Source organism: Salmo salar, chromosome ssa12, assembly GCF_905237065.1.
Source record: "Salmo salar chromosome ssa12, Ssal_v3.1, whole genome shotgun sequence".
Taxonomy (NCBI): domain Eukaryota; kingdom Metazoa; phylum Chordata; class Actinopteri; order Salmoniformes; family Salmonidae; genus Salmo; species Salmo salar.
Window position 1 is genome coordinate 4,742,179 of NC_059453.1, and position 23,300 is coordinate 4,765,478.

Consider the following 23,300-nt stretch of genomic DNA (forward strand, 5'->3'; position numbering starts at 1 on the left):
TGGGGTCCTTGTCCTTTTGGGTCTTACAGTCGGTGGGGTCCTTGTCCTTTTGGGTCTTACAGTCGGTGGGGTCCTTGTCTTTTTGGGTCTAACAGTCGGTGGGGTCCTTGTCCTTTTGGGTCTTACAGTCGGTGGGGTCCTTTTCCTTTTGGGTCTTACAGTCGGTGGGGTCCTTTTCCTTTTGGGTCTTACAGTCGGTGGGGTCCTTGTCCTTTTGGGTCTTACAGTTGGTGGGGTTATCCTTTTGGGTCTTTCTGTCGGTGGGGTCGTCCTTTTGGGTCTTACAGTTGGTGGGGTCGTCCTTTTGGGTCTTACAGTCGGTGGGGTCCTTGTCCTTTTGGGTCTTAAAGTCGGTGGGGCCCTTTCCTTTTGGGTCTTACAGTCGGTGGGGTACTTGTCCTTTTGGGTCTTACAGTCGGTGGGGTCCTTGTCCTTTTTGGTCTTAGAGTCGGTGGGTTCCTTGTCCTTTTGGGTCTTACAGTCGGTGGGGTCACTCTTTTGGGTCTTACAGTTGGTGGGGTCATCCTTTTGGGTCTTACAGTCGGTGGGGTCCTTGACCTTTTGGGTCTTACAGTCGGTGAGGCCTTGTCCTTTTTGGTCTTACAGTTGGTGGGGTCCTTGTCCTTTTGGGTCTTACAGTCGGTGGGGTCCTTGTCCTTTTGGGTCTTACAGTCGGTGGGGTCCTTGTCTTTTTGGGTCTTACAGTCAGTGGGGTCCTTATCCTTTTGGGTCTTACAGTCGGTGGGGTCCTTGTCCTTTTGGGTCTTACAGTCGGTGGGGTCGCCCTTTTGGGTCTTACTGTTGGTGAGGTCATCCTTTTGGGTCTTAGAGTCGGTGGGGTCGTCCTTTTGGGTCTGACTGTCGGTGGGGTCTTTGTCCTTTTGGGTCTTACAGTCGGTGGGGTCCTTGACCTTTTGGGTCTTACAGTAGGTGGGGTCCTTGTCCTTTTGGGTCTTACAGTCGGTGGGGTTATCCTTTTGGGTCTTACTGTCGGTGGGGTCGTCCTTTTGGGTCTTACAGTCGGTGGGGTCGTCCTTTTGTGTCTTACAGTCGGTGGGGTCCTTGTCCTTTTGGGTCTTAAAGTCGGTGGGGCCCTTTCCTTTTGTGTCTTACAGTTGGTGTGGTCCTTGTCCTTTTGGGTCGTACAGTCGATGGGGTCCTTGTCCTTATGGGTCTTACAGTCGGTGGGGTCGTCCTTTTGGGTCTTACAGTCGGTGGGGTCCTTGTCCTTTTGGGTCTTACAGTCGGTGGGGTCACTCTTTTGGGTCTTACAGTTGGTGGGGTCATCCTTTTGGGTCTTACAGTCGGTGGGGTCCTTGACCTTTTGGGTCTTACAGTCGGTGGGGCCTTTTCCTTTTTGGTCTTACAGTCGGTGGGGTTCTTGTCCTTTTGGGTCTTACAGTCGGTGGGGTCCTTGTCCTCTTGGGTCTTACAGTCAGTGGGGTCCTTGTCCTTTTGGGTCTTACAGTTGGTGGGGTCCTTGTCCTTTCGGGTCGTACAGTCGATGGGGTCCTTGTCCTTATGGGTCTTACAGTCGGTGGGGTCGTCCTTTTGGGTCTTACAGTCGGTGGGGTCCTTGTCCTTTTGGGTCTTACTGTTGGTGGGGTCATCCTTTTGGGTCTTAGAGTCGGTGGGGTCCTTGTCCTTTTGGGTCTTACAGTCGGTGGGGTCCTTGACCTTTTGGGTCTTACAGTAGGTGGGATCCTTGTCCTTTTGGGTCTTAGAGTCGTGTGGGCCTTGTCCTTTTTGGTCTTACAGTCGGTGGGGTCCTTGTCCTTTTTGGTCTTACAGTCGGTGGGGTCCTTGTCCTTTTGGGTCTTACAGTCGGTGGGGTCGTCCTTTTGGGTCTTACAGTCGGTGGGCTCGCCCTTTTGGGTCTTAAAGTTGTTGGGGTCATCCTTTTGTGTCTTACAGTCGGTGGGGTCGTCCTTTTGGGTCTTACAGTCGGTGGGGCCTTGTCCTTTTTGGTCTTACAGTTGGTGGGGTCCTTGTCCTTTTGGGGCTTACAGTCATTGGGGCCTTGTCCTTTTGGTCTTACAGTCGGTGGGGTCCTTGTCCTTTTTGGTCTTACAGTCGGTGGGGTCCTTGTCCTTTTGGGTCTTACAGTCGGTGGGGTCCTTGTCCTTTTGGGTCTTACAGTCGGTGGGGTCACTCTTTTGGGTCTTACAGTTGTTGGGGTCATCCTTTTGGGTCTTACAGTCGGTGGGGTCCTTGTCCTTTTGGGTCTTTCTGTTGGTGGGGTCCTTGTCCTTTTGGGTCGTACAGTCGATGGGGTCCTTGTCCTTATGGGTCTTACAGTCGGTGGGGTCGTCCTTTTGGGTCTTACAGTCGGTGGGGTCCTTGTCCTTTTGGGTCTTACTGTTGGTGGGGTCATCCTTTTGGGTCTTAGTGTCGGTGGGGTCCTTGTCCTTTTGGGTCTTACAGTCGGTGGGGTCCTTGACCTTTTGGGTCTTACAGTAGGTGGGATCCTTGTCCTTTTGGGTCTTAGAGTCGTGTGGGCCTTTTCCTTTTTGGTCTTACAGTCGGTGGGGTCCTTGTCCTTTTTGGTCTTACAGTCGGTGGGATCCTTGTCCTTTTGGGTCTTACAGTCGGTGGGGTTCTTGTCCTTTTGGGTCTTACAGTCAGGGGGGATTCTTGTCCTTTTGGGTCTTACAGTCGGTGGGCTCGTCCTTTTGGGTCTTACAGTCGGTGGGCTCGCCCTTTTGGGTCTTACAGTTGGTGGGGTCATCCTTTTGTGTCTTACAGTCGGTGGGGTCGTCGTTTTGGGTCTTACAGTCGGTGGGGCCTCGTCCTTTTTGGTCTTACAGTTGTTGGGTCCTTGTCCTTTTGGGGATTACAGTCGTTGGGGCCTTGTCCTTTTTGGTCTTACAGTCGGTGGGGTCCTTGTCCTTTTGGGTCTTACAGTCGGTGGGGTCCTTGTCCTTTTGTGGCTTACAGTCAGTGGGGTCCTTGTCCTTTTGGGTCTTACAGTTGGTGGGGTCCTTGTCCTTTTGGGTCTTACCGTCGGTGGGGTCGTCCTTTTGGTTCTTACAGTCGGTGGGGTCCTTGTCCTTTTGGTTCTTACAGTCGGTGGGGTCCTTGTCCTTTTGGGTCTCACAGTCGGTGGGGTCGCCCTTTTGGGTCTCACAGTTGGTGGGGTCATGCTTCTGGGTCTTACAGTCGGTGGGGTCGTCCTTTTGGGTCTTACAGTCGATGGGGTCGTCCTTTTGGGTCTTACAGTCAGTGGGGTCCTTGTCCTTTTGGGTCTTACAGTCGGTGGGGCCCTTTCCTTTTGGGTCTTACAGTCGGTGGGGTCCTTGTCCTTTTGGGTCTTACAGTCAGTGGGGTCCTTGTCCTTTTGGGTCTTACAGTCGGTGGGGTCCTTGACCTTTTGGGTCTTACAGTAGGTGGGATCCTTGTCCTTTTGGGTCTTAGAGTCGGTTGGGCCTTGTCCTTTTTGGTCTTACAGTCGGTGGGCTCCTTGTCCTTTTTGGTCTTACAGTCGGTGGGGTCCTTGTCCTTTTGGGTCTTACAGTCGGTGGGGTCCTTGTCCTTTTGTGGCTTACAGTCAGTGGGGTCCTTGTCCTTTTGGGTCTTACAGTTGGTGGGGTCCTTGTCCTTATGGGTCTTACCGTCGGTGGGGTCGTCCTTTTGGTTCTTACAGTCGGTGGGGTCCTTGTCCTTTTGGGTTCTTACAGTCGGTGGGGTCCTTGTCCTTTTGGGTCTCACAGTCGGTGGGGTCGCCCTTTTGGGTCTCACAGTTGGTGGGGTCATGCTTCTGGGTCTTACAGTCGGTGGGGTCGTCCTTTTGGGTCTTACAGTCGATGGGGTCGTCCTTTTGGGTCTTACAGTCAGTGGGGTCCTTGTCCTTTTGGGTCTTACAGTCGGTGGGGCCCTTTCCTTTTGGGTCTTACAGTCGGTGGGGTCCTTGTCCTTTTGGGTCTTACAGTCAGTGGGGTCCTTGTCCTTTTGGGTCTTACAGTCGGTGGGGTCCTTGACCTTTTGGGTCTTACAGTAGGTGGGATCCTTGTCCTTTTGGGTCTTAGAGTCGGTTGGGCCTTGTCCTTTTTGGTCTTACAGTCGGTGGGCTCCTTGTCCTTTTTGGTCTTACAGTCGGTGGGGTCCTTGTCCTTTGGGGTCTTACAGTCGGTGGGGTCCTTGTCCTTTTGGGTCTTACAGTCGGTTGGGGTCGTCCTTTTGGGTCTTACAGTCGGTGGGCTCGCCCTTTTTGGGTCTTACAGTTGGTGGGGTCATCCTTTTGTGTCTTACAGACGGTGGGGTCCTTGTCCTTTTGGGTCTTAAAGTCGGTGGGGTCCTTGTCCTTTTGGGTCTTACAGTCGGTGGGGTCGTCCTTTTGGGTCTTACAGTCGGTGGGGTCGTCCTTTTGGGTCTTTCAGTTGGTGGGTTCCTTGTCCTTTTGGGTCTTACAGTTGGTGGGGTCATCCTTTTGGGTCTTGGGGTCGTCCTTTTCGGTCTTACAGTCGGTTGGGTCCTTGTCCTTTTGGGTCTTACCTTTGGTGGGGTCGTCCTTTTGGGTCTTACAGTCGGTGGGGTCCTTGTCATTTTTGGGTCTTACAGTCGGTGGGGTCGCCCTTTTGGGTCTTACTGTTGGTGGGGTCATCCTTTTGGGTCTTAGAGTTGGTGGGGTCCTTGTCCTCTTGGGTCTTACAGTCGGTGGGGTCCTTGTCCTTTTGGGTCTTACAGTTGGTGGGGTTCTTGTCCTTTTGGGTCGTACAGTCGATGGGGTCCTTGTCCTTATGGGTCTTACAGTCGGTGGGGTCGTCCTTTTGGGTCTTACATTCGGTGGGGTCCTTGTCGTTTTGGGTCTTACTGTTGGTGGGGTCATCCTTTTGGGTCTTAGAGTCGGTGGGGTCGTCCTTTTGGGTCTTACAGTCGGTGGGGTCCTTGACCTTTTGGGTCTTACAGTAGGTGGGATCCTTGTCCTTTCGGGTCTTACAGTCGGTGGGGTACTTGTCCTTTTGGGTCTTACAGTCGGTGGGGTCCTTGTCCTTTTTGGTCTTACAGTCGGTGGGGTCCTTGTCCTTTTTGGTCTTACAGTGGGTGGGGTCCTTGTCCTTTTGGGTCTTACAGTCGGTGGGGTCCTTGTAATTTTGGGTCTTACAGTCGGTGGGGTCCTTGTAATTTTGGGTCTTACAGTCGGTGGGGTCACTCTTTTGGGTCTTACAGTTGGTGGGGTCATCCTTTTGGGTCTTACAGTCGGTGGGGTCCTTGTCCTTTTGGGTCTTACAGTTGGTGGGGTCCTTGTCCTTTTGGGGCTTACAGTCGGTGGGGCCTTGTCCTTTTTGGTCTTACAGTCGGTGGGGCCCTTTCCTTTTGTGTCTTACAGTTGGTGTGGTCCTTGTCCTTTTGGGTCGTACAGTCGATGGGGTCCTTGTCCTTATGGGTCTTACAGTCGGTGGGGTCGTCCTTTTGGGTCTTACAGTCGGTGGGGTCCTTGTCCTTTTGGGTCTTACAGTCGGTGGGGTCACTCTTTTGGGTCTTACAGTTGGTGGGGTCATCCTTTTGGGTCTTACAGTCGGTGGGGTCCTTGACCTTTTGGGTCTTACAGTCGGTGGGGCCTTTTCCTTTTTGGTCTTACAGTCGGTCTGGTTCTTGTCCTTTTGGGTCTTACAGTCGGTGGGGTCCTTGTCCTCTTGGGTCTTACAGTCAGTGGGGTCCTTGTCCTTTTGGGTCTTACAGTTGGTGGGGTCCTTGTCCTTTCGGGTCGTACAGTCGATGGGGTCCTTGTCCTTATGGGTCTTACAGTCGGTGGGGTCGTCCTTTTGGGTCTTACAGTCGGTGGGGTCCTTGTCCTTTTGGGTCTTACTGTTGGTGGGGTCATCCTTTTGGGTCTTAGAGTCGGTGGGGTCCTTGTCCTTTTGGGTCTTACAGTCGGTGGGGTCCTTGACCTTTTGGGTCTTACAGTAGGTGGGATCCTTGTCCTTTTGGGTCTTAGAGTCGTGTGGGCCTTGTCCTTTTTGGTCTTACAGTCGGTGGGGTCCTTGTCCTTTTTGGTCTTACAGTCGGTGGGGTCCTTGTCCTTTTGGGTCTTACAGTCGGTGGGGTCGTCCTTTTGGGTCTTACAGTCGGTGGGCTCGCCCTTTTGGGTCTTAAAGTTGTTGGGGTCATCCTTTTGTGTCTTACAGTCGGTGGGGTCGTCCTTTTGGGTCTTACAGTCGGTGGGGCCTTGTCCTTTTTGGTCTTACAGTTGGTGGGGTCCTTGTCCTTTTGGGGCTTACAGTCATTGGGGCCTTGTCCTTTTTGGTCTTACAGTCGGTGGGGTCCTTGTCCTTTTTGGGTCTTACAGTCGGTGGGGTCCTTGTCCTTTTGGGTCTTACAGTCGGTGGGGTCCTTGTCCTTTTGGGTCTTACAGTCGGTGGGGTCACTCTTTTGGGTCTTACAGTTGTTGGGGTCATCCTTTTGGGTCTTACAGTCGGTGGGGTCCTTGTCCTTTTGGGTCTTTCTGTTGGTGGGGTCCTTGTCCTTTTGGGTCATACAGTCGATGGGGTCCTTGTCCTTATGGGTCTTACAGTCGGTGGGGTCGTCCTTTTGGGTCTTACAGTCGGTGGGGTCCTTGTCCTTTTGGGTCTTACTGTTGGTGGGGTCATCCTTTTGGGTCTTAATGTCGGTGGGGTCCTTGTCCTTTTGGGTCTTACAGTCGGTGGGGTCCTTGACCTTTTGGGTCTTACAGTAGGTGGGATCCTTGTCCTTTTGGGTCTTAGAGTCGTGTGGGCCTTTTCCTTTTTGGTCTTACAGTCGGTGGGGTCCTTGTCCTTTTTGGTCTTACAGTCGGTGGGATCCTTGTCCTTTTGGGTCTTACAGTCGGTGGGGTTCTTGTCCTTTTGGGTCTTACAGTCAGGGGGATTCTTGTCCTTTTGGGTCTTACAGTCGGTGGGGTCGTCCTTTTGGGTCTTACAGTCGGTGGGCTCGCCCTTTTGGGTCTTACAGTTGGTGGGGTCATCCTTTTGTGTCTTACAGTCGGTGGGGTCGTCGTTTTGGGTCTTACAGCCGGTGGGGCCTCGTCCTTTTTGGTCTTACAGTTGTTGGGTCCTTGTCCTTTTGGGGATTACAGTCGTTGGGGCCTTGTCCTTTTTGGTCTTACAGTCGGTGGGGTCCTTGTCCTTTTGGGTCTTACAGTCGGTGGGGTCCTTGTCCTTTTGTGGCTTACAGTCAGTGGGGTCCTTGTCCTTTTGGGTCTTACAGTTGGTGGGGTCCTTGTCCTTTTGGGTCTTACCGTCGGTGGGGTCGTCCTTTTGGTTCTTACAGTCGGTGGGGTCCTTGTCCTTTTGGTTCTTACAGTCGGTGGGGTCCTTGTCCTTTTGGGTCTCACAGTCGGTGGGGTCGCCCTTTTGGGTCTCACAGTTGGTGGGGTCATGCTTCTGGGTCTTACAGTCGGTGGGGTCGTCCTTTTGGGTCTTACAGTCGATGGGGTCGTCCTTTTGGGTCTTACAGTCAGTGGGGTCCTTGTCCTTTTGGGTCTTACAGTCGGTGGGGCCCTTTCCTTTTGGGTCTTACAGTCGGTGGGGTCCTTGTCCTTTTGGGTCTTACAGTCAGTGGGGTCCTTGTCCTTTTGGGTCTTACAGTCGGTGGGGTCCTTGACCTTTTGGGTCTTACAGTAGGTGGGATCCTTGTCCTTTTGGGTCTTAGAGTCGGTTGGGCCTTGTCCTTTTTGGTCTTACAGTCGGTGGGCTCCTTGTCCTTTTTGGTCTTACAGTCGGTGGTGTCCTTGTCCTTTTGGGTCTTACAGTCGGTGGGGTCCTTGTCCTTTTGTGGCTTACAGTCAGTGGGGTCCTTGTCCTTTTGGGTCTTACAGTTGGTGGGGTCCTTGTCCTTATGGGTCTTACCGTCGGTGGGGTCGTCCTTTTGGTTCTTACAGTCGGTGGGGTCCTTGTCCTTTTGGTTCTTACAGTCGGTGGGGTCCTTGTCCTTTTGGGTCTCACAGTCGGTGGGGTCGCCCTTTTTGGGTCTCACAGTTGGTGGGGTCATGCTTCTGGGTCTTACAGTCGGTGGGGTCGTCCTTTTGGGTCTTACAGTCGATGGGGTCGTCCTTTTCGGTCTTACAGTCAGTGGGGTCCTTGTCCTTTTGGGTCTTACAGTCGGTGGGGCCCTTTCCTTTTGGGTCTTACAGTCGGTGGGGTCCTTGTCCTTTTGGGTCTTACAGTCAGTGGGGTACTTGTCCTTTTGGGTCTTACAGTCGGTGGGGTCCTTGACCTTTTGGGTCTTACAGTAGGTGGGATCCTTGTCCTTTTGGGTCTTAGAGTCGGTTGGGCCTTGTCCTTTTTGGTCTTACAGTCGGTGGGCTCCTTGTCCTTTTTGGTCTTACAGTCGGTGGGGTCCTTGTCCTTTGGGGTCTTACAGTCGGTGGGGTCCTTGTCCTTTTGGGTCTTACAGTCGGTTGGGTCGTCCTTTTGGGTCTTACAGTCGGTGGGCTCGCCCTTTTGGGTCTTACAGTTGGTGGGGTCATCCTTTTGTGTCTTACAGACGGTGGGGTCCTTGTCCTTTTGGGTCTTAAAGTCGGTGGGGTCCTTGTCCTTTTGGGTCTTACAGTCGGTGGGGTCGTCCTTTTGGGTCTTACAGTCGGTGGGGTCGTCCTTTTGGGTCTTTCAGTTGGTGGGTTCCTTGTCCTTTTGGGTCTTACAGTTGGTGGGGTCATCCTTTTGGGTCTTGGGGTCGTCCTTTTCGGTCTTACAGTCGGTTGGGTCCTTGTCCTTTTGGGTCTTACCTTTGGTGGGGTCGTCCTTTTGGGTCTTACAGTCGGTGGGGTCCTTGTCATTTTTGGGTCTTACAGTCGGTGGGGTCGCCCTTTTGGGTCTTACTGTTGGTGGGGTCATCCTTTTGGGTCTTAGAGTTGGTGGGGTCCTTGTCCTCTTGGGTCTTACAGTCGGTGGGGTCCTTGTCCTTTTGGGTCTTACAGTTGGTGGGGTTCTTGTCCTTTTGGGTCGTACAGTCGATGGGGTCCTTGTCCTTATGGGTCTTACAGTCGGTGGGGTCGTCCTTTTGGGTCTTACATTCGGTGGGGTCCTTGTCGTTTTGGGTCTTACTGTTGGTGGGGTCATCCTTTTGGGTCTTAGAGTCGGTGGGGTCGTCCTTTTGGGTCTTACAGTCGGTGGGGTCCTTGACCTTTTGGGTCTTACAGTAGGTGGGATCCTTGTCCTTTCGGGTCTTACAGTCGGTGGGGTCCTTGTCCTTTTGGGTCTTACAGTCGGTGGGGTCCTTGACCTTTTTGGTCTTACAGTCGGTGGGGTCCTTGTCCTTTTGGTCTTACAGTGGGTGGGGTCCTTGTCCTTTTGGGTCTTACAGTCGGTGGGGTCCTTGTAATTTTGGGTCTTACAGTCGGTGGGGTCCTTGTAATTTTGGGTCTTACAGTCGGTGGGGTCACTCTTTTGGGTCTTACAGTTGGTGGGGTCATCCTTTTGGGTCTTACAGTCGGTGGGGTCCTTGTCCTTTTGGGTCTTACAGTTGGTGGGGTCCTTGTCCTTTTGGGGCTTACAGTCGGTGGGGCCTTGTCCTTTTTCGTCTTACAGTCGGTGGGGTCCTTGTCCTTTTGGGTCTTACAGTCGGTGGGGTCCTTGTCCTCTTGGGTCTTACAGTCGGTGGGGTCCTTGTCCTTTTGGGTCTTACAGTTGGTGGGGTCCTTGTCCTTTTGGGTCGTACAGTCGAAGGGGTCCTTGTCCTTATGGGTCTTACAGTCGGTGGGGTCGTCCTTTTGGGTCTTACAGTCGGTGGGCTTGCCCTTTTGGGTCTTAAAGTTGTTGGGGTCATCCTTTTGTGTCTTACAGTCGGTAGGGTCGTCCTTTTGGGTCTTACAGTCGGTGGGGCCTTGTCCTTTTTGGTCTTACAGTTGGTGGGGTCCTTGTCCTTTTGGGGCTTACAGTCATTGGGGCCTTGTCCTTTTTGGTCTTACAGTCGGTGGGGTCCTTGTCCTTTTTGGTCTTACAGTCGGTGGGGTCCTTGTCCTTTTGGGTCTTACAGTCGGTGGGGTCCTTGTCCTTTTGGGTCTTACAGTCGGTGGGGTCACTCTTTTGGGTCTTACAGTTGTTGGGGTCATCCTTTTGGGTCTTACAGTCGGTGGGGTCCTTGTCCTTTTGGGTCTTTCTGTTGGTGGGGTCCTTGTCCTTTTGGGTCGTACAGTCGATGGGGTCCTTGTCCTTATGGGTCTTACAGTCGGTGGGGTCGTCCTTTTGGGTCTTACAGTCGGTGGGGTCCTTGTCCTTTTGGGTCTTACTGTTGGTGGGGTCATCCTTTTGGGTCTTAGAGTCGGTGGGGTCCTTGTCCTTTTGGGTCTTACAGTCGGTGGGGTCCTTGACCTTTTGGGTCTTACAGTAGGTGGGGTCCTTGTCCTTTTGGGTCTTAGAGTCGTGTGGGCCTTGTCCTTTTTGGTCTTACAGTCGGTGGGGTCCTTGTCCTTTTTGGTCTTACAGTCGGTGGGATCCTTGTCCTTTTGGGTCTTACAGTCGGTGGGGTTCTTGTCCTTTTGGGTCTTACAGTCAGGGGGGATTCTTGTCCTTTTGGGTCTTACAGTCGGCGGGGTCGTCCTTTTGGGTCTTACAGTCGGTGGGCTCGCCCTTTTTGGGTCTTACAGTTGGTGGGGTCATCCTTTTGTGTCTTACAGTCGGTGGGGTCGTCGTTTTGGGTCTTACAGTCGGTGGGGCCTCGTCCTTTTTGGGTCTTACAGTTGTTGGGTCCTTGTCCTTTTGGGGCTTACAGTCGTTGGGGCCTTGTCCTTTTTGGTCTTACAGTCGGTGGGGTCCTTGTCCTTTTGGGTCTTACAGTCGGTGGGGTCCTTGTCCTTTTGTGGCTTACAGTCAGTGGGGTCCTTGTCCTTTTGGGTCTTACAGTTGGTGGGGTCCTTGTCCTTTTGGGTCTTACCGTCGGTGGGGTCGTCCTTTTGGTTCTTACAGTCGGTGGGGTCCTTGTCCTTTTGGTTCTTACAGTCGGTGGGGTCCTTGTCCTTTTTGGTCTCACAGTCGGTGGGGTAGCCCTTTTGGGTCTTACAGTCGGTGGGGTCGTCCTTTTGGGTCTTACAGTCGATGGGGTCGTCCTTTTGGGACTTACAGTCAGTGGGGTCCTTGTCCTTTTGGGTCTTACAGTCGGTGGGGCCCTTTCCTTTTGGGTCTTACAGTCGGTGGGGTCCTTGTCCTTTTGGGTCTTACAGTCGGTGGGGCCCTTTCCTTTTGGGTCTTGCAGTAGGTGGGATCCTTGTCCTTTTGGGTCTTAGAGTCGGTTGGGCCTTGTCCTTTTTGGTCTTACAGTCGGTGGGCTCCTTGTCCTTTTTGGTCTTACAGTCGGTGGGGTCCTTGTCCTTTGGGGTCTTACAGTCGGTGGGGTCCTTGTCCTTTTGGGTCTTACAGTCGGTGGGGTCGTCCTTTTGGGTCTTACAGTCGGTGGGCTCGCCCTTTTGGGTCTTAAAGTTGTTGGGGTCATCCTTTTGTGTCTTACAGTCGGTGGGGTCGTCCTTTTGGGTCTTACAGTCGGTGGGGCCTTGTCCTTTTTGGTCTTACAGTTGGTGGGGTCCTTGTCCTTTTGGGGCTTACAGTCATTGGGGCCTTGTCCTTTTTGGTCTTACAGTCGGTGGGGTCCTTGTCCTTTTTGGTCTTACAGTCGGTGGGGTCCTTGTCCTTTTGGGTCTTACAGTCGGTGGGGTCCTTGTCCTTTTGGGTCTTACAGTCGGTGGGGTCACTCTTTTGGGTCTTACAGTTGTTGGGGTCATCCTTTTGGGTCTTACAGTCGGTGGGGTCCTTGTCCTTTTGGGTCTTTCTGTTGGTGGGGTCCTTGTCCTTTTGGGTCATACAGTCGATGGGGTCCTTGTCCTTATGGGTCTTACAGTCGGTGGGGTCGTCCTTTTGGGTCTTACAGTCGGTGGGGTCCTTGTCCTTTTGGGTCTTACTGTTGGTGGGGTCATCCTTTTGGGTCTTAGTGTCGGTGGGGTCCTTGTCCTTTTGGGTCTTACAGTCGGTGGGGTCCTTGACCTTTTGGGTCTTACAGTAGGTGGGATCCTTGTCCTTTTGGGTCTTAGAGTCGTGTGGGCCTTTTCCTTTTTGGTCTTACAGTCGGTGGGGTCCTTGTCCTTTTTGGTCTTACAGTCGGTGGGATCCTTGTCCTTTTGGGTCTTACAGTCGGTGGGGTTCTTGTCCTTTTGGGTCTTACAGTCAGGGGGATTCTTGTCCTTTTGGGTCTTACAGTCGGTGGGGTCGTCCTTTTGGGTCTTACAGTCGGTGGGCTCGCCCTTTTGGGTCTTACAGTTGGTGGGGTCATCCTTTTGTGTCTTACAGTCGGTGGGGTCGTCGTTTTGGGTCTTACAGTCGGTGGGGCCTCGTCCTTTTTGGTCTTACAGTTGTTGGGTCCTTGTCCTTTTGGGGCTTACAGTCGTTGGGGCCTTGTCCTTTTTGGTCTTACAGTCGGTGGGGTCCTTGTCCTTTTGGGTCTTACAGTCGGTGGGGTCCTTGTCCTTTTGTGGCTTACAGTCAGTGGGGTCCTTGTCCTTTTGGGTCTTACAGTTGGTGGGGTCCTTGTCCTTTTGGGTCTTACCGTCGGTGGGGTCGTCCTTTTGGTTCTTACAGTCGGTGGGGTCCTTGTCCTTTTGGTTCTTACAGTCGGTGGGGTCCTTGTCCTTTTGGGTCTCACAGTCGGTGGGGTCGCCCTTTTGGGTCTCACAGTTGGTGGGGTCATGCTTCTGGGTCTTACAGTCGGTGGGGTCGTCCTTTTGGGTCTTACAGTCGATGGGGTCGTCCTTTTGGGTCTTACAGTCAGTGGGGTCCTTGTCCTTTTGGGTCTTACAGTCGGTGGGGCCCTTTCCTTTTGGGTCTTACAGTCGGTGGGGTCCTTGTCCTTTTGGGTCTTACAGTCAGTGGGGTCCTTGTCCTTTTGGGTCTTACAGTCGGTGGGGTCCTTGACCTTTTGGGTCTTACAGTAGGTGGGATCCTTGTCCTTTTGGGTCTTAGAGTCGGTTGGGCCTTGTCCTTTTTGGTCTTACAGTCGGTGGGCTCCTTGTCCTTTTTGGTCTTACAGTCGGTGGTGTCCTTGTCCTTTTGGGTCTTACAGTCGGTGGGGTCCTTGTCCTTTTGTGGCTTACAGTCAGTGGGGTCCTTGTCCTTTTGGGTCTTACAGTTGGTGGGGTCCTTGTCCTTATGGGTCTTACCGTCGGTGGGGTCGTCCTTTTGGTTCTTACAGTCGGTGGGGTCCTTGTCCTTTTGGTTCTTACAGTCGGTGGGGTCCTTGTCCTTTTGGGTCTCACAGTCGGTGGGGTCGCCCTTTTGGGTCTCACAGTTGGTGGGGTCATGCTTCTGGGTCTTACAGTCGGTGGGGTCGTCCTTTTGGGTCTTACAGTCGATGGGGTCGTCCTTTTCGGTCTTACAGTCAGTGGGGTCCTTGTCCTTTTGGGTCTTACAGTCGGTGGGGCCCTTTCCTTTTGGGTCTTACAGTCGGTGGGGTCCTTGTCCTTTTGGGTCTTACAGTCAGTGGGGTACTTGTCCTTTTGGGTCTTACAGTCGGTGGGGTCCTTGACCTTTTGGGTCTTACAGTAGGTGGGATCCTTGTCCTTTTGGGTCTTAGAGTCGGTTGGGCCTTGTCCTTTTTGGTCTTACAGTCGGTGGGCTCCTTGTCCTTTTTGGTCTTACAGTCGGTGGGGTCCTTGTCCTTTGGGGTCTTACAGTCGGTGGGGTCCTTGTCCTTTTGGGTCTTACAGTCGGTTGGGTCGTCCTTTTGGGTCTTACAGTCGGTGGGCTCGCCCTTTTGGGTCTTACAGTTGGTGGGGTCATCCTTTTGTGTCTTACAGACGGTGGGGTCCTTGTCCTTTTGGGTCTTAAAGTCGGTGGGGTCCTTGTCCTTTTGGGTCTTACAGTCGGTGGGGTCGTCCTTTTGGGTCTTACAGTCGGTGGGGTCGTCCTTTTGGGTCTTTCAGTTGGTGGGTTCCTTGTCCTTTTGGGTCTTACAGTTGGTGGGGTCATCCTTTTGGGTCTTGGGGTCGTCCTTTTCGGTCTTACAGTCGGTTGGGTCCTTGTCCTTTTGGGTCTTACCTTTGGTGGGGTCGTCCTTTTGGGTCTTACAGTCGGTGGGGTCCTTGTCATTTTTGGGTCTTACAGTCGGTGGGGTCGCCCTTTTGGGTCTTACTGTTGGTGGGGTCATCCTTTTGGGTCTTAGAGTTGGTGGGGTCCTTGTCCTCTTGGGTCTTACAGTCGGTGGGGTCCTTGTCCTTTTGGGTCTTACAGTTGGTGGGGTTCTTGTCCTTTTGGGTCGTACAGTCGATGGGGTCCTTGTCCTTATGGGTCTTACAGTCGGTGGGGTCGTCCTTTTGGGTCTTACATTCGGTGGGGTCCTTGTCGTTTTGGGTCTTACTGTTGGTGGGGTCATCCTTTTGGGTCTTAGAGTCGGTGGGGTCGTCCTTTTGGGTCTTACAGTCGGTGGGGTCCTTGACCTTTTGGGTCTTACAGTAGGTGGGATCCTTGTCCTTTCGGGTCTTACAGTCGGTGGGGTACTTGTCCTTTTGGGTCTTACAGTCGGTGGGGTCCTTGTCCTTTTTGGTCTTACAGTCGGTGGGGTCCTTGTCCTTTTTGGTCTTACAGTGGGTGGGGTCCTTGTCCTTTTGGGTCTTACAGTCGGTGGGGTCCTTGTAATTTTGGGTCTTACAGTCGGTGGGGTCCTTGTAATTTTGGGTCTTACAGTCGGTGGGGTCACTCTTTTGGGTCTTACAGTTGGTGGGGTCATCCTTTTGGGTCTTACAGTCGGTGGGGTCCTTGTCCTTTTGGGTCTTACAGTTGGTGGGGTCCTTGTCCTTTTGGGGCTTACAGTCGGTGGGGCCTTGTCCTTTTTGGTCTTACAGTCGGTGGGGTCCTTGTCCTTTTGGGTCTTACAGTCGGTGGGGTCCTTGTCCTCTTGGGTCTTACAGTCGGTGGGGTCCTTGTCCTTTTGGGTCTTACAGTTGGTGGGGTCCTTGTCCTTTTGGGTCGTACAGTCGAAGGGGTCCTTGTCCTTATGGGTCTTACAGTCGGTGGGGTCGTCCTTTTGGGTCTTACAGTCGGTGGGCTTGCCCTTTTGGGTCTTAAAGTTGTTGGGGTCATCCTTTTGTGTCTTACAGTCGGTAGGGTCGTCCTTTTGGGTCTTACAGTCGGTGGGGCCTTGTCCTTTTGGTCTTACAGTTGGTGGGGTCCTTGTCCTTTTGGGGCTTACAGTCATTGGGGCCTTGTCCTTTTTGGTCTTACAGTCGGTGGGGTCCTTGTCCTTTTTGGTCTTACAGTCGGTGGGGTCCTTGTCCTTTTGGGTCTTACAGTCGGTGGGGTCCTTGTCCTTTTGGGTCTTACAGTCGGTGGGGTCACTCTTTTGGGTCTTACAGTTGTTGGGGTCATCCTTTTGGGTCTTACAGTCGGTGGGGTCCTTGTCCTTTTGGGTCTTTCTGTTGGTGGGGTCCTTGTCCTTTTGGGTCGTACAGTCGATGGGGTCCTTGTCCTTATGGGTCTTACAGTCGGTGGGGTCGTCCTTTTGGGTCTTACAGTCGGTGGGGTCCTTGTCCTTTTGGGTCTTACTGTTGGTGGGGTCATCCTTTTGGGTCTTAGAGTCGGTGGGGTCCTTGTCCTTTTGGGTCTTACAGTCGGTGGGGTCCTTGACCTTTTGGGTCTTACAGTAGGTGGGATCCTTGTCCTTTTGGGTCTTAGAGTCGTGTGGGCCTTGTCCTTTTTGGTCTTACAGTCGGTGGGGTCCTTGTCCTTTTTGGTCTTACAGTCGGTGGGATCCTTGTCCTTTTGGGTCTTACAGTCGGTGGGGTTCTTGTCCTTTTGGGTCTTACAGTCAGGGGGATTCTTGTCCTTTTGGGTCTTACAGTCGGCGGGGTCGTCCTTTTGGGTCTTACAGTCGGTGGGCTCGCCCTTTTGGGTCTTACAGTTGGTGGGGTCATCCTTTTGTGTCTTACAGTCGGTGGGGTCGTCGTTTTGGGTCTTACAGTCGGTGGGGCCTCGTCCTTTTTGGTCTTACAGTTGTTGGGTCCTTGTCCTTTTGGGGCTTACAGTCGTTGGGGCCTTGTCCTTTTTGGTCTTACAGTCGGTGGGGTCCTTGTCCTTTTGGGTCTTACAGTCGGTGGGGTCCTTGTCCTTTTGTGGCTTACAGTCAGTGGGGTCCTTGTCCTTTTGGGTCTTACAGTTGGTGAGGTCCTTGTCCTTTTGGGTCTTACCGTCGGTGGGGTCGTCCTTTTGGTTCTTACAGTCGGTGGGGTCCTTGTCCTTTTGGTTCTTACAGTCGGTGGGGTCCTTGTCCTTTTGGTCTCACAGTCGGTGGGGTAGCCCTTTTGGGTCTTACAGTCGGTGGGGTCGTCCTTTTGGGTCTTACAGTCGATGGGGTCGTCCTTTTGGGACTTACAGTCAGTGGGGTCCTTGTCCTTTTGGGTCTTACAGTCGGTGGGGCCCTTTCCTTTTGGGTCTTACAGTCAGTGGGGTCCTTGTCCTTTTGGGTCTTACAGTCGGTGGGGCCCTTTCCTTTTGGGTCTTGCAGTAGGTGGGATCCTTGTCCTTTTGGGTCTTAGAGTCGGTTGGGCCTTGTCCTTTTTGGTCTTACAGTCGGTGGGCTCCTTGTCCTTTTTGGTCTTACAGTCGGTGGGGTCCTTGTCCTTTGGGGTCTTACAGTCGGTGGGGTCCTTGTCCTTTTGGGTCTTACAGTCAGGGGGATCCTTGTCCTTTTGGGTCTTACAGTCGGTTGGGTCGTCCTTTTGGGTCTTACAGTCGGTGGGCTCGCCCTTTTGGGTCTTACAGTTGGTGGGGTCATCCTTTTGTGTCTTACAGACGGTGGGGTCCTTGTCCTTTTGGGTCTTAAAGTCGGTGGGGTCCTTGTCCTTTTGGGTCTTACAGTCGGTGGGGTCGTCCTTTTGGGTCTTACAGTCGGTGGGGTCGTCCTTTTGGGTCTTTCAGTTGGTGGGTTCCTTGTCCTTTTGGGTCTTACAGTAGGTGGGGTCATCCTTTTGGGTCTTGGGGTCGTCCTTTTCGGTCTTACAGTCGGTTGGGTCCTTGTCCTTTTGGGTCTTACCTTTGGTGGGGTCGTCCTTTTGGGTCTTACAGTCGGTGGGGTCCTTGTCATTTTTGGGTCTTACAGTCGGTGGGGTCGCCCTTTTGGGTCTTACTGTTGGTGGGGTCATCCTTTTGGGTCTTAGAGTTGGTGGGGTCCTTGTCCTCTTGGGTCTTACAGTCGGTGGGGTCCTTGTCCTTTTGGGTCTTACAGTTGGTGGGGTCCTTGTCCTTTTGGGTCGTACAGTCGATGGGGTCCTTGTCCTTATGGGTCTTACAGTCGGTGGGGTCGTCCTTTTGGGTCTTACATTCGGTGGGGTCCTTGTCGTTTTGGGTCTTACTGTTGGTGGGGTCATCCTTTTGGGTCTTAGAGTCGGTGGGGTCGTCCTTTTGGGTCTTACAGTCGGTGGGGTCCTTGACCTTTTGGGTCTTACAGTAGGTGGGATCCTTGTCCTTTCGGGTCTTACAGTCGGTGGGGTACTTGTCCTTTTGGGTCTTACAGTCGGTGGGGTCCTTGTCCTTTTTGGTCTTACAGTCGGTGGGGTCCTTGTCCTTTTTGGTCTTACAGTGGGTGGGGTCCTTGTCCTTTTGGGTCTTACAGTCGGTGGGGTCCTTGTAATTTTGGGTCTTACAGTCGGTGGGGTCCTTGTAATTTTGGGTCTTACAGTCGGTGGGGTCACTCTTTTGGGTCTTACAGTTGGTGGGGTCATCCTTTTGGGTCTTACAGTCGGTGGGGTCCTTGTCCTTTTGGGTCTTACAGTTGGTGGGGTCCTTGTCCTTTTGGGGCTTACAGTAGGTGGGGCCTTGTCCTTTTGGGTCTTGCAGTAGGTGGGATCCTTGTCCTTTTGGGTCTTAGAGTCGGTTGGGCCTTGTCCTTTTTGGTCTTACAGTCGGTGGGCTCCTTGTCCTTTTTGGTCTTACAGTCGGTGGGGTCCTTGTCCTTTGGGGTCTTACAGTCGGTGGGGTCCTTGTCCTTTTGGGTCTTACAGTCAGGGGGATCCTTGTCCTTTTGGGTCTTACAGTCGGTTGGGTCGTCCTTTTGGGTCTTACAGTCGGTGGGCTCGCCCTTTTGGGTCTTACAGTTGGTGGGGTCATCCTTTTGTGTCTTACAGACGGTGGGGTCCTTGTCCTTTTGGGTCTTAAAGTCGGTGGGGTCCTTGTCCTTTTGGGTCTTACAGTCGGTGGGGTCGTCCTTTTGGGTCTTACAGTCGGTGGGGTCGTCCTTTTGGGTCTTTCAGTTGGTGGGTTCCTTGTCCTTTTGGGTCTTACAGTTGGTGGGGTCATCCTTTTGGGTCTTGGGGTCGTCCTTTTCGGTCTTACAGTCGGTTGGGTCCTTGTCCTTTTGGGTCTTACCTTTGGTGGGGTCGTCCTTTTGGGTCTTACAGTCGGTGGGGTCCTTGTCATTTTTGGGTCTTACAGTCGGTGGGGTCGCCCTTTTGGGTCTTACTGTTGGTGGGGTCATCCTTTTGGGTCTTAGAGTTGGTGGGGTCCTTGTCCTCTTGGGTCTTACAGTCGGTGGGGTCCTTGTCCTTTTGGGTCTTACAGTTGGTGGGGTCCTTGTCCTTTTGGGTCGTACAGTCGATGGGGTCCTTGTCCTTATGGGTCTTACAGTCGGTGGGGTCGTCCTTTTGGGTCTTACATTCGGTGGGGTCCTTGTCGTTTTGGGTCTTACTGTTGGTGGGGTCATCCTTTTGGGTCTTAGAGTCGGTGGGGTCGTCCTTTTGGGTCTTACAGTCGGTGGGGTCCTTGACCTTTTGGGTCTTACAGTAGGTGGGATCCTTGTCCTTTCGGGTCTTACAGTCGGTGGGGTACTTGTCCTTTTGGGTCTTACAGTCGGTGGGGTCCTTGTCCTTTTGGTCTTACAGTCGGTGGGGTCCTTGTCCTTTTTGGTCTTACAGTGGGTGGGGTCCTTGTCCTTTTGGGTCTTACAGTCGGTGGGGTCCTTGTAATTTTGGGTCTTACAGTCGGTGGGGTCCTTGTAATTTTGGGTCTTACAGTCGGTGGGGTCACTCTTTTGGGTCTTACAGTTGGTGGGGTCATCCTTTTGGGTCTTACAGTCGGTGGGGTCCTTGTCCTTTTGGGTCTTACAGTTGGTGGGGTCCTTGTCCTTTTGGGGCTTACAGTAGGTGGGGCCTTGTCCTTTTTGGTCTTACAGTCGGTGGGGTCCTTGTCCTTTTGGGTCTTACAGTCGGTGGGGTCCTTGTCCTCTTGGGTCTTACAGTCGGTGGGGTCCTTGTCCTTTTGGGTCTTACAGTTCGTGGGGTCCTTGTCCTTTTGGGTCGTACAGTCGAAGGGGTCCTTGTCCTTATGGGTCTTACAGTCGGTGGGGTCGTCCTTTTGGGTCTTACATTCTGTGGGGTCCTTGTCCTTTTGGGTCTTACTGTTGGTGGGGTCATCCTTTTGGGTCTTAGAGTCGGTGGGGTCCTTGTCCTTTTGGGTCTTACAGTCGGTGGGGTCCTTGTCCTTTTGGGTCTTACAGTCGGTGGGGTCCTTGTCCTTTTGGGTCTTACAGTCGGTGGGGTCGCCCTTTTGGGTCTTACTGTTGGTGGGGTCATCCTTTTGGGTCTTAGAGTCGGTGGAGTCGTCCTTTTGGGTCTTACAGTCGGTGGGGTCTTTGTCCTTTTGGGTCTTACAGTCAGTGGGGTCCTTGACCTTTTGGGTCTTACAGTAGGTGGGGTCCTTGTCCTTTTGGGTCTTACAGTCGGTTGGGCCTAGTCCTTTTGGGTCTTACAGTCGGTGGGGTCCTTGACCTTTTGGGTCTTACAGTAGGTGGGGTCCTTGTCCTTTTGGGTCTTACAGTCGGTGGCATTATCCTTTTGGTTCTTTCTGTCGGTGGGGTCGTCCTTTTGGGTCTTACAGTCGGTGGGGTCGTCCTTTTGGGTCTTACAGTCGGTGGGGTCCTTGTCCTTTTGGGTCTTAAAGTCGGTGGGGCCCTTTCCTTTTGGGTCTTACAGTCGGTGGGGTACTTGTCCTTTTGGGTCTTACAGTCGGTGGGGTCCTTGTCCTTTTTGGTCTTACAGTCGGTGGGTTCCTTGTCCTTTTGGGTCTTACAGTCGGTGGGGTCACTCTTTTGGGTCTTACAGTTGGTGGGGTCATCATTTTGGGTCTTACAGTCGGTGGGGTCCTTGACCTTTTGGGTCTTACAGTCGGTGAGGCCTTGTCCTTTTTGGTCTTACAGTTGGTGGGGTCCTTGTCCTTTTGGGTCTTACAGTCGGTGGGGTCCTTGTCCTTTTGGGTCTTACAGTCGGTGGGGTCCTTGTCTTTTTGGGTCTTACAGTCGGTGGGGTCCTTGTCCTTTTGGGTCTTACAGTCGGTGGGGTCCTTGTCCTTTTGGGTCTTACAGTCGGTGGGGTCGCCCTGTTGGGTCTTACTGTTGGTGGGGTCATCCTTTTGGGTCTTAGAGTCGGTGGGGTCGTTCTTTTGGGTCTTACAGTCGGTGGGGTCCTTGTCCTTTTGGGTCTTACAGTCAGTGGGGCCCTTTCCTTTTGGGTCTTACAGTCGGTTTGGTCCTTGTCCTTTTGGGTCTTACAGTCGGTGGGGTCCTTGTCCTTTTGGGTCTTACAGTCGGTGGGGTCCTTGTCCTTTTGGGTCTTACAGTCGGTGGGGTCGTCCTTTTGGGTCTTATAGTGAAGGTTGTCCTTGTAGGTGTTGAGGATGGTGGACTTTATTATGCTCCAGTGTGTTTCAATCTCCTCAGGTTATTTTCTGGGTTCTGCACCAAGAGCAGCCTGGAGGTGTTGCCGTTTTCTGTTATTTTGTGGGACGAGTGTGTTGGTGATGGTGAGACCATGTTCTACATATTTACTGAGCAGAATAACTCCATTTGAGTTTCTATTGCCTACTCCTTCTTTCCCAATTGTGACTCTCAAAAGACTGTGGTTCCATCTGACCCAGGCATTAAAATCCCCAAGTAGATGTATCTTGTCTTCTTGGAATTTGTCTCAGAATTCCATCCAGGTCAGCATAGAAGGTCTCCTTAAAGACATATTCCTGAACTTAGAATTTTTTAAACCTCCCGCTTTTGGCTGGATGTGTCAATATGTAGTTTATACATGCATAATCTAAGAGCAGAATTACTGTTTTACCTCAATTAGCCATGAGATCCCTAGTTTGAAAGAGACTGTTTTCAGAAAAATGTGATGTGCCATTTTCCCTAAATGTTTCACAACGTGGGCCTGCCCCCTAGCAATTTGAATTCTAAACAATGAGCTTCAGCCCCTTACCATTTGAGTGACAGCTAGCAAGACGCACACACGGCAGAGCGAGCGAGAGCAATGACGTGGTGGATATGTCTGACACGTATGTGACGTAGTACGCAATTTACGGGGACCACTTTTGGCTCGCGAGCCACTACTTTCAGAACTATTAGCTACAAAGTATACAGAAGTACCGGAGAATCTCTGTTTAACTTCATCCTGTGAGTCAAAGGGTTGGACCGTAACAGTTACTATGGTTACATTCACACAACCAGCAAAACTGTAGCCATTTGATTGTTTGCAAAGCACAAAACGGATGGTCATAAAGGCGTTTGTCGAAGTGGCCGATGAGTCCATTGTTAATAACCAATCCCCACTCCAGGGACCCTTGGTTCACCAGCCAGCTTTCCTTTCAAGAAAAGGGTCTATCTGCCTTTCCTCTCCTACAGGTGCTCTTCATCGGCCAGTCGAGTTTCAGAGAGTGCAGCCGAAGGTCGATGTGAAATCTCCTCAGCTCTCTGCCGTCTTTCAGATCCCTTGTCCGTTAGCGTTCCAGGCTGTTTATTTGGAGTCTGGAATGTAGAATGTAGATGTAGAACATTTTTGAACTATGAAATTAAATTGAATTGTTTATTTCTTGTAGTTTCCGACCGTGAAGAGGTGAACCCACTGGACACACACACACACACACACACTGTCCCTAGAAGAAGTGAAATACACTGAAACCTACAGTACCAGTCAAAAGTTTGGACAAACCTACTCATTCAAGGGGTTTTTCTTAATTTGTTTTATTATTTTCTACATTGTAGAAATTTTTAAAACTATGAAATAACATATATGGAATCATGTAGTAACAAAAAAAGTGTTAATCTAAGTTTTGATTATTCAATGTAGCCACCCTTTGCCTTGATGACAGCTTTGTACACTCTTGGCATTCTCTCAACCAGCTTCACCTGGAATGCTTTTCCAACATCTTGAAGGAGTTCCCACATATGCTGAGCACTTGTTGGCTGCTTTTCCACTCTGCGGTCCAAATCATCCCAAACCATCTCATTTGTGTTGAGGTCAGGAGATTGTGGAGGCCAGGTCATCTGATGCAGCACTCCATCACTCTCCTTCTTGGTCAAATAGCCCTTACACAGCCTGGAGGTGTGTTGGGTCATTGTCCTGTTGAAAAACAAATGATAGTTCCACTAAGCGCAAACCAGATGGGATGGCGTATTGCTGCAGAATGCTGTGGTGGCCATGCTGGATAAGTGTGCCTTGAATTCTAAATAAATAAATCACAGACAGTCTCACCAGCAAAGCTCCCCACACTATCACACCTCCTCCTCTATGCTTCACAGTGGGAATTTCATCTGTGTGTCATGTTACAGGAAACTGAGTTTATATTTCCTCTGTGTGTTTTGTTACAGGAAACTGAGTTTATATTTCCTCTGTGGGTTTTGTTACAGTAAACTGAGTTTATATTTCCTCTGTGTGTTTTGTTACAGTAAACTGAGTTTATATTTCCTGTGTGTCTTGTTACAGTAAACTGAGTTTATTTTTCGTCTGTGTTTTTTGTTACAGTAAACTGAGTTTATATTTCCTCTGTGTGTTTTGTTACAGTAAACTGAGTTTATATTTCCTCTGTGTGTTTTGTTACAGTAAACTGAGTTTATATTTCCTCTGTGTGTTTTGTTACAGTAAACTGAGTTTACATTTCCTCTGTGTGTTTTGTTACAGTAAACTGAGTTTATTTTTCCTGTGTCTTTTGTTACAGTAAACTGGATGCCTTCATCTATGATGCTGCTGTGTTGAACTACGCGGCTGGCAGGGACGATGGCTGTAAGCTGGTCACCATCGGCAGCGGGTACATCTTTGCCACCACCGGCTATGGCATCGCTCTGCAGAAAGGGTCGCACTGGAAACGACAGGTGGACTTGGCTATACTGGCCATCATAGGAGATGGTAGGACACTCCTCTCCTCTCCTCTCCTCTCCTTTCCTCTTTCCTCTGATATCCTCTCCTCTCTCCTTTCCTTTCCTTTCCTGTCCTCTCCTCTCTTCTCCTCTCTTCTCCTCTCTTCTCCTCTCCTCCCCTCTCTTCTCCTCTCTTCTCCTCTCCTCCCCTCTCTTCTCCTGTCCTATTCTCTCCTTTCCTT

At 51.8% G+C, this 23,300-nt stretch overlaps 1 protein-coding gene across 1 annotated transcript in view; it reads left to right on the plus strand.

Moving 5' to 3' along the window:
- The window catches only part of LOC106563992 (glutamate receptor ionotropic, NMDA 2A), a 428,098-nt gene that overhangs the window by 354,754 nt on the left and 50,044 nt on the right, over positions 1–23,300 (plus strand). The window contains exon 16 of the mRNA XM_045690511.1: positions 22,920–23,107. Coding sequence (XP_045546467.1) covers positions 22,920–23,107 — 188 coding nt within the window. The remainder of the gene's footprint in view (positions 1–22,919; positions 23,108–23,300) is intronic.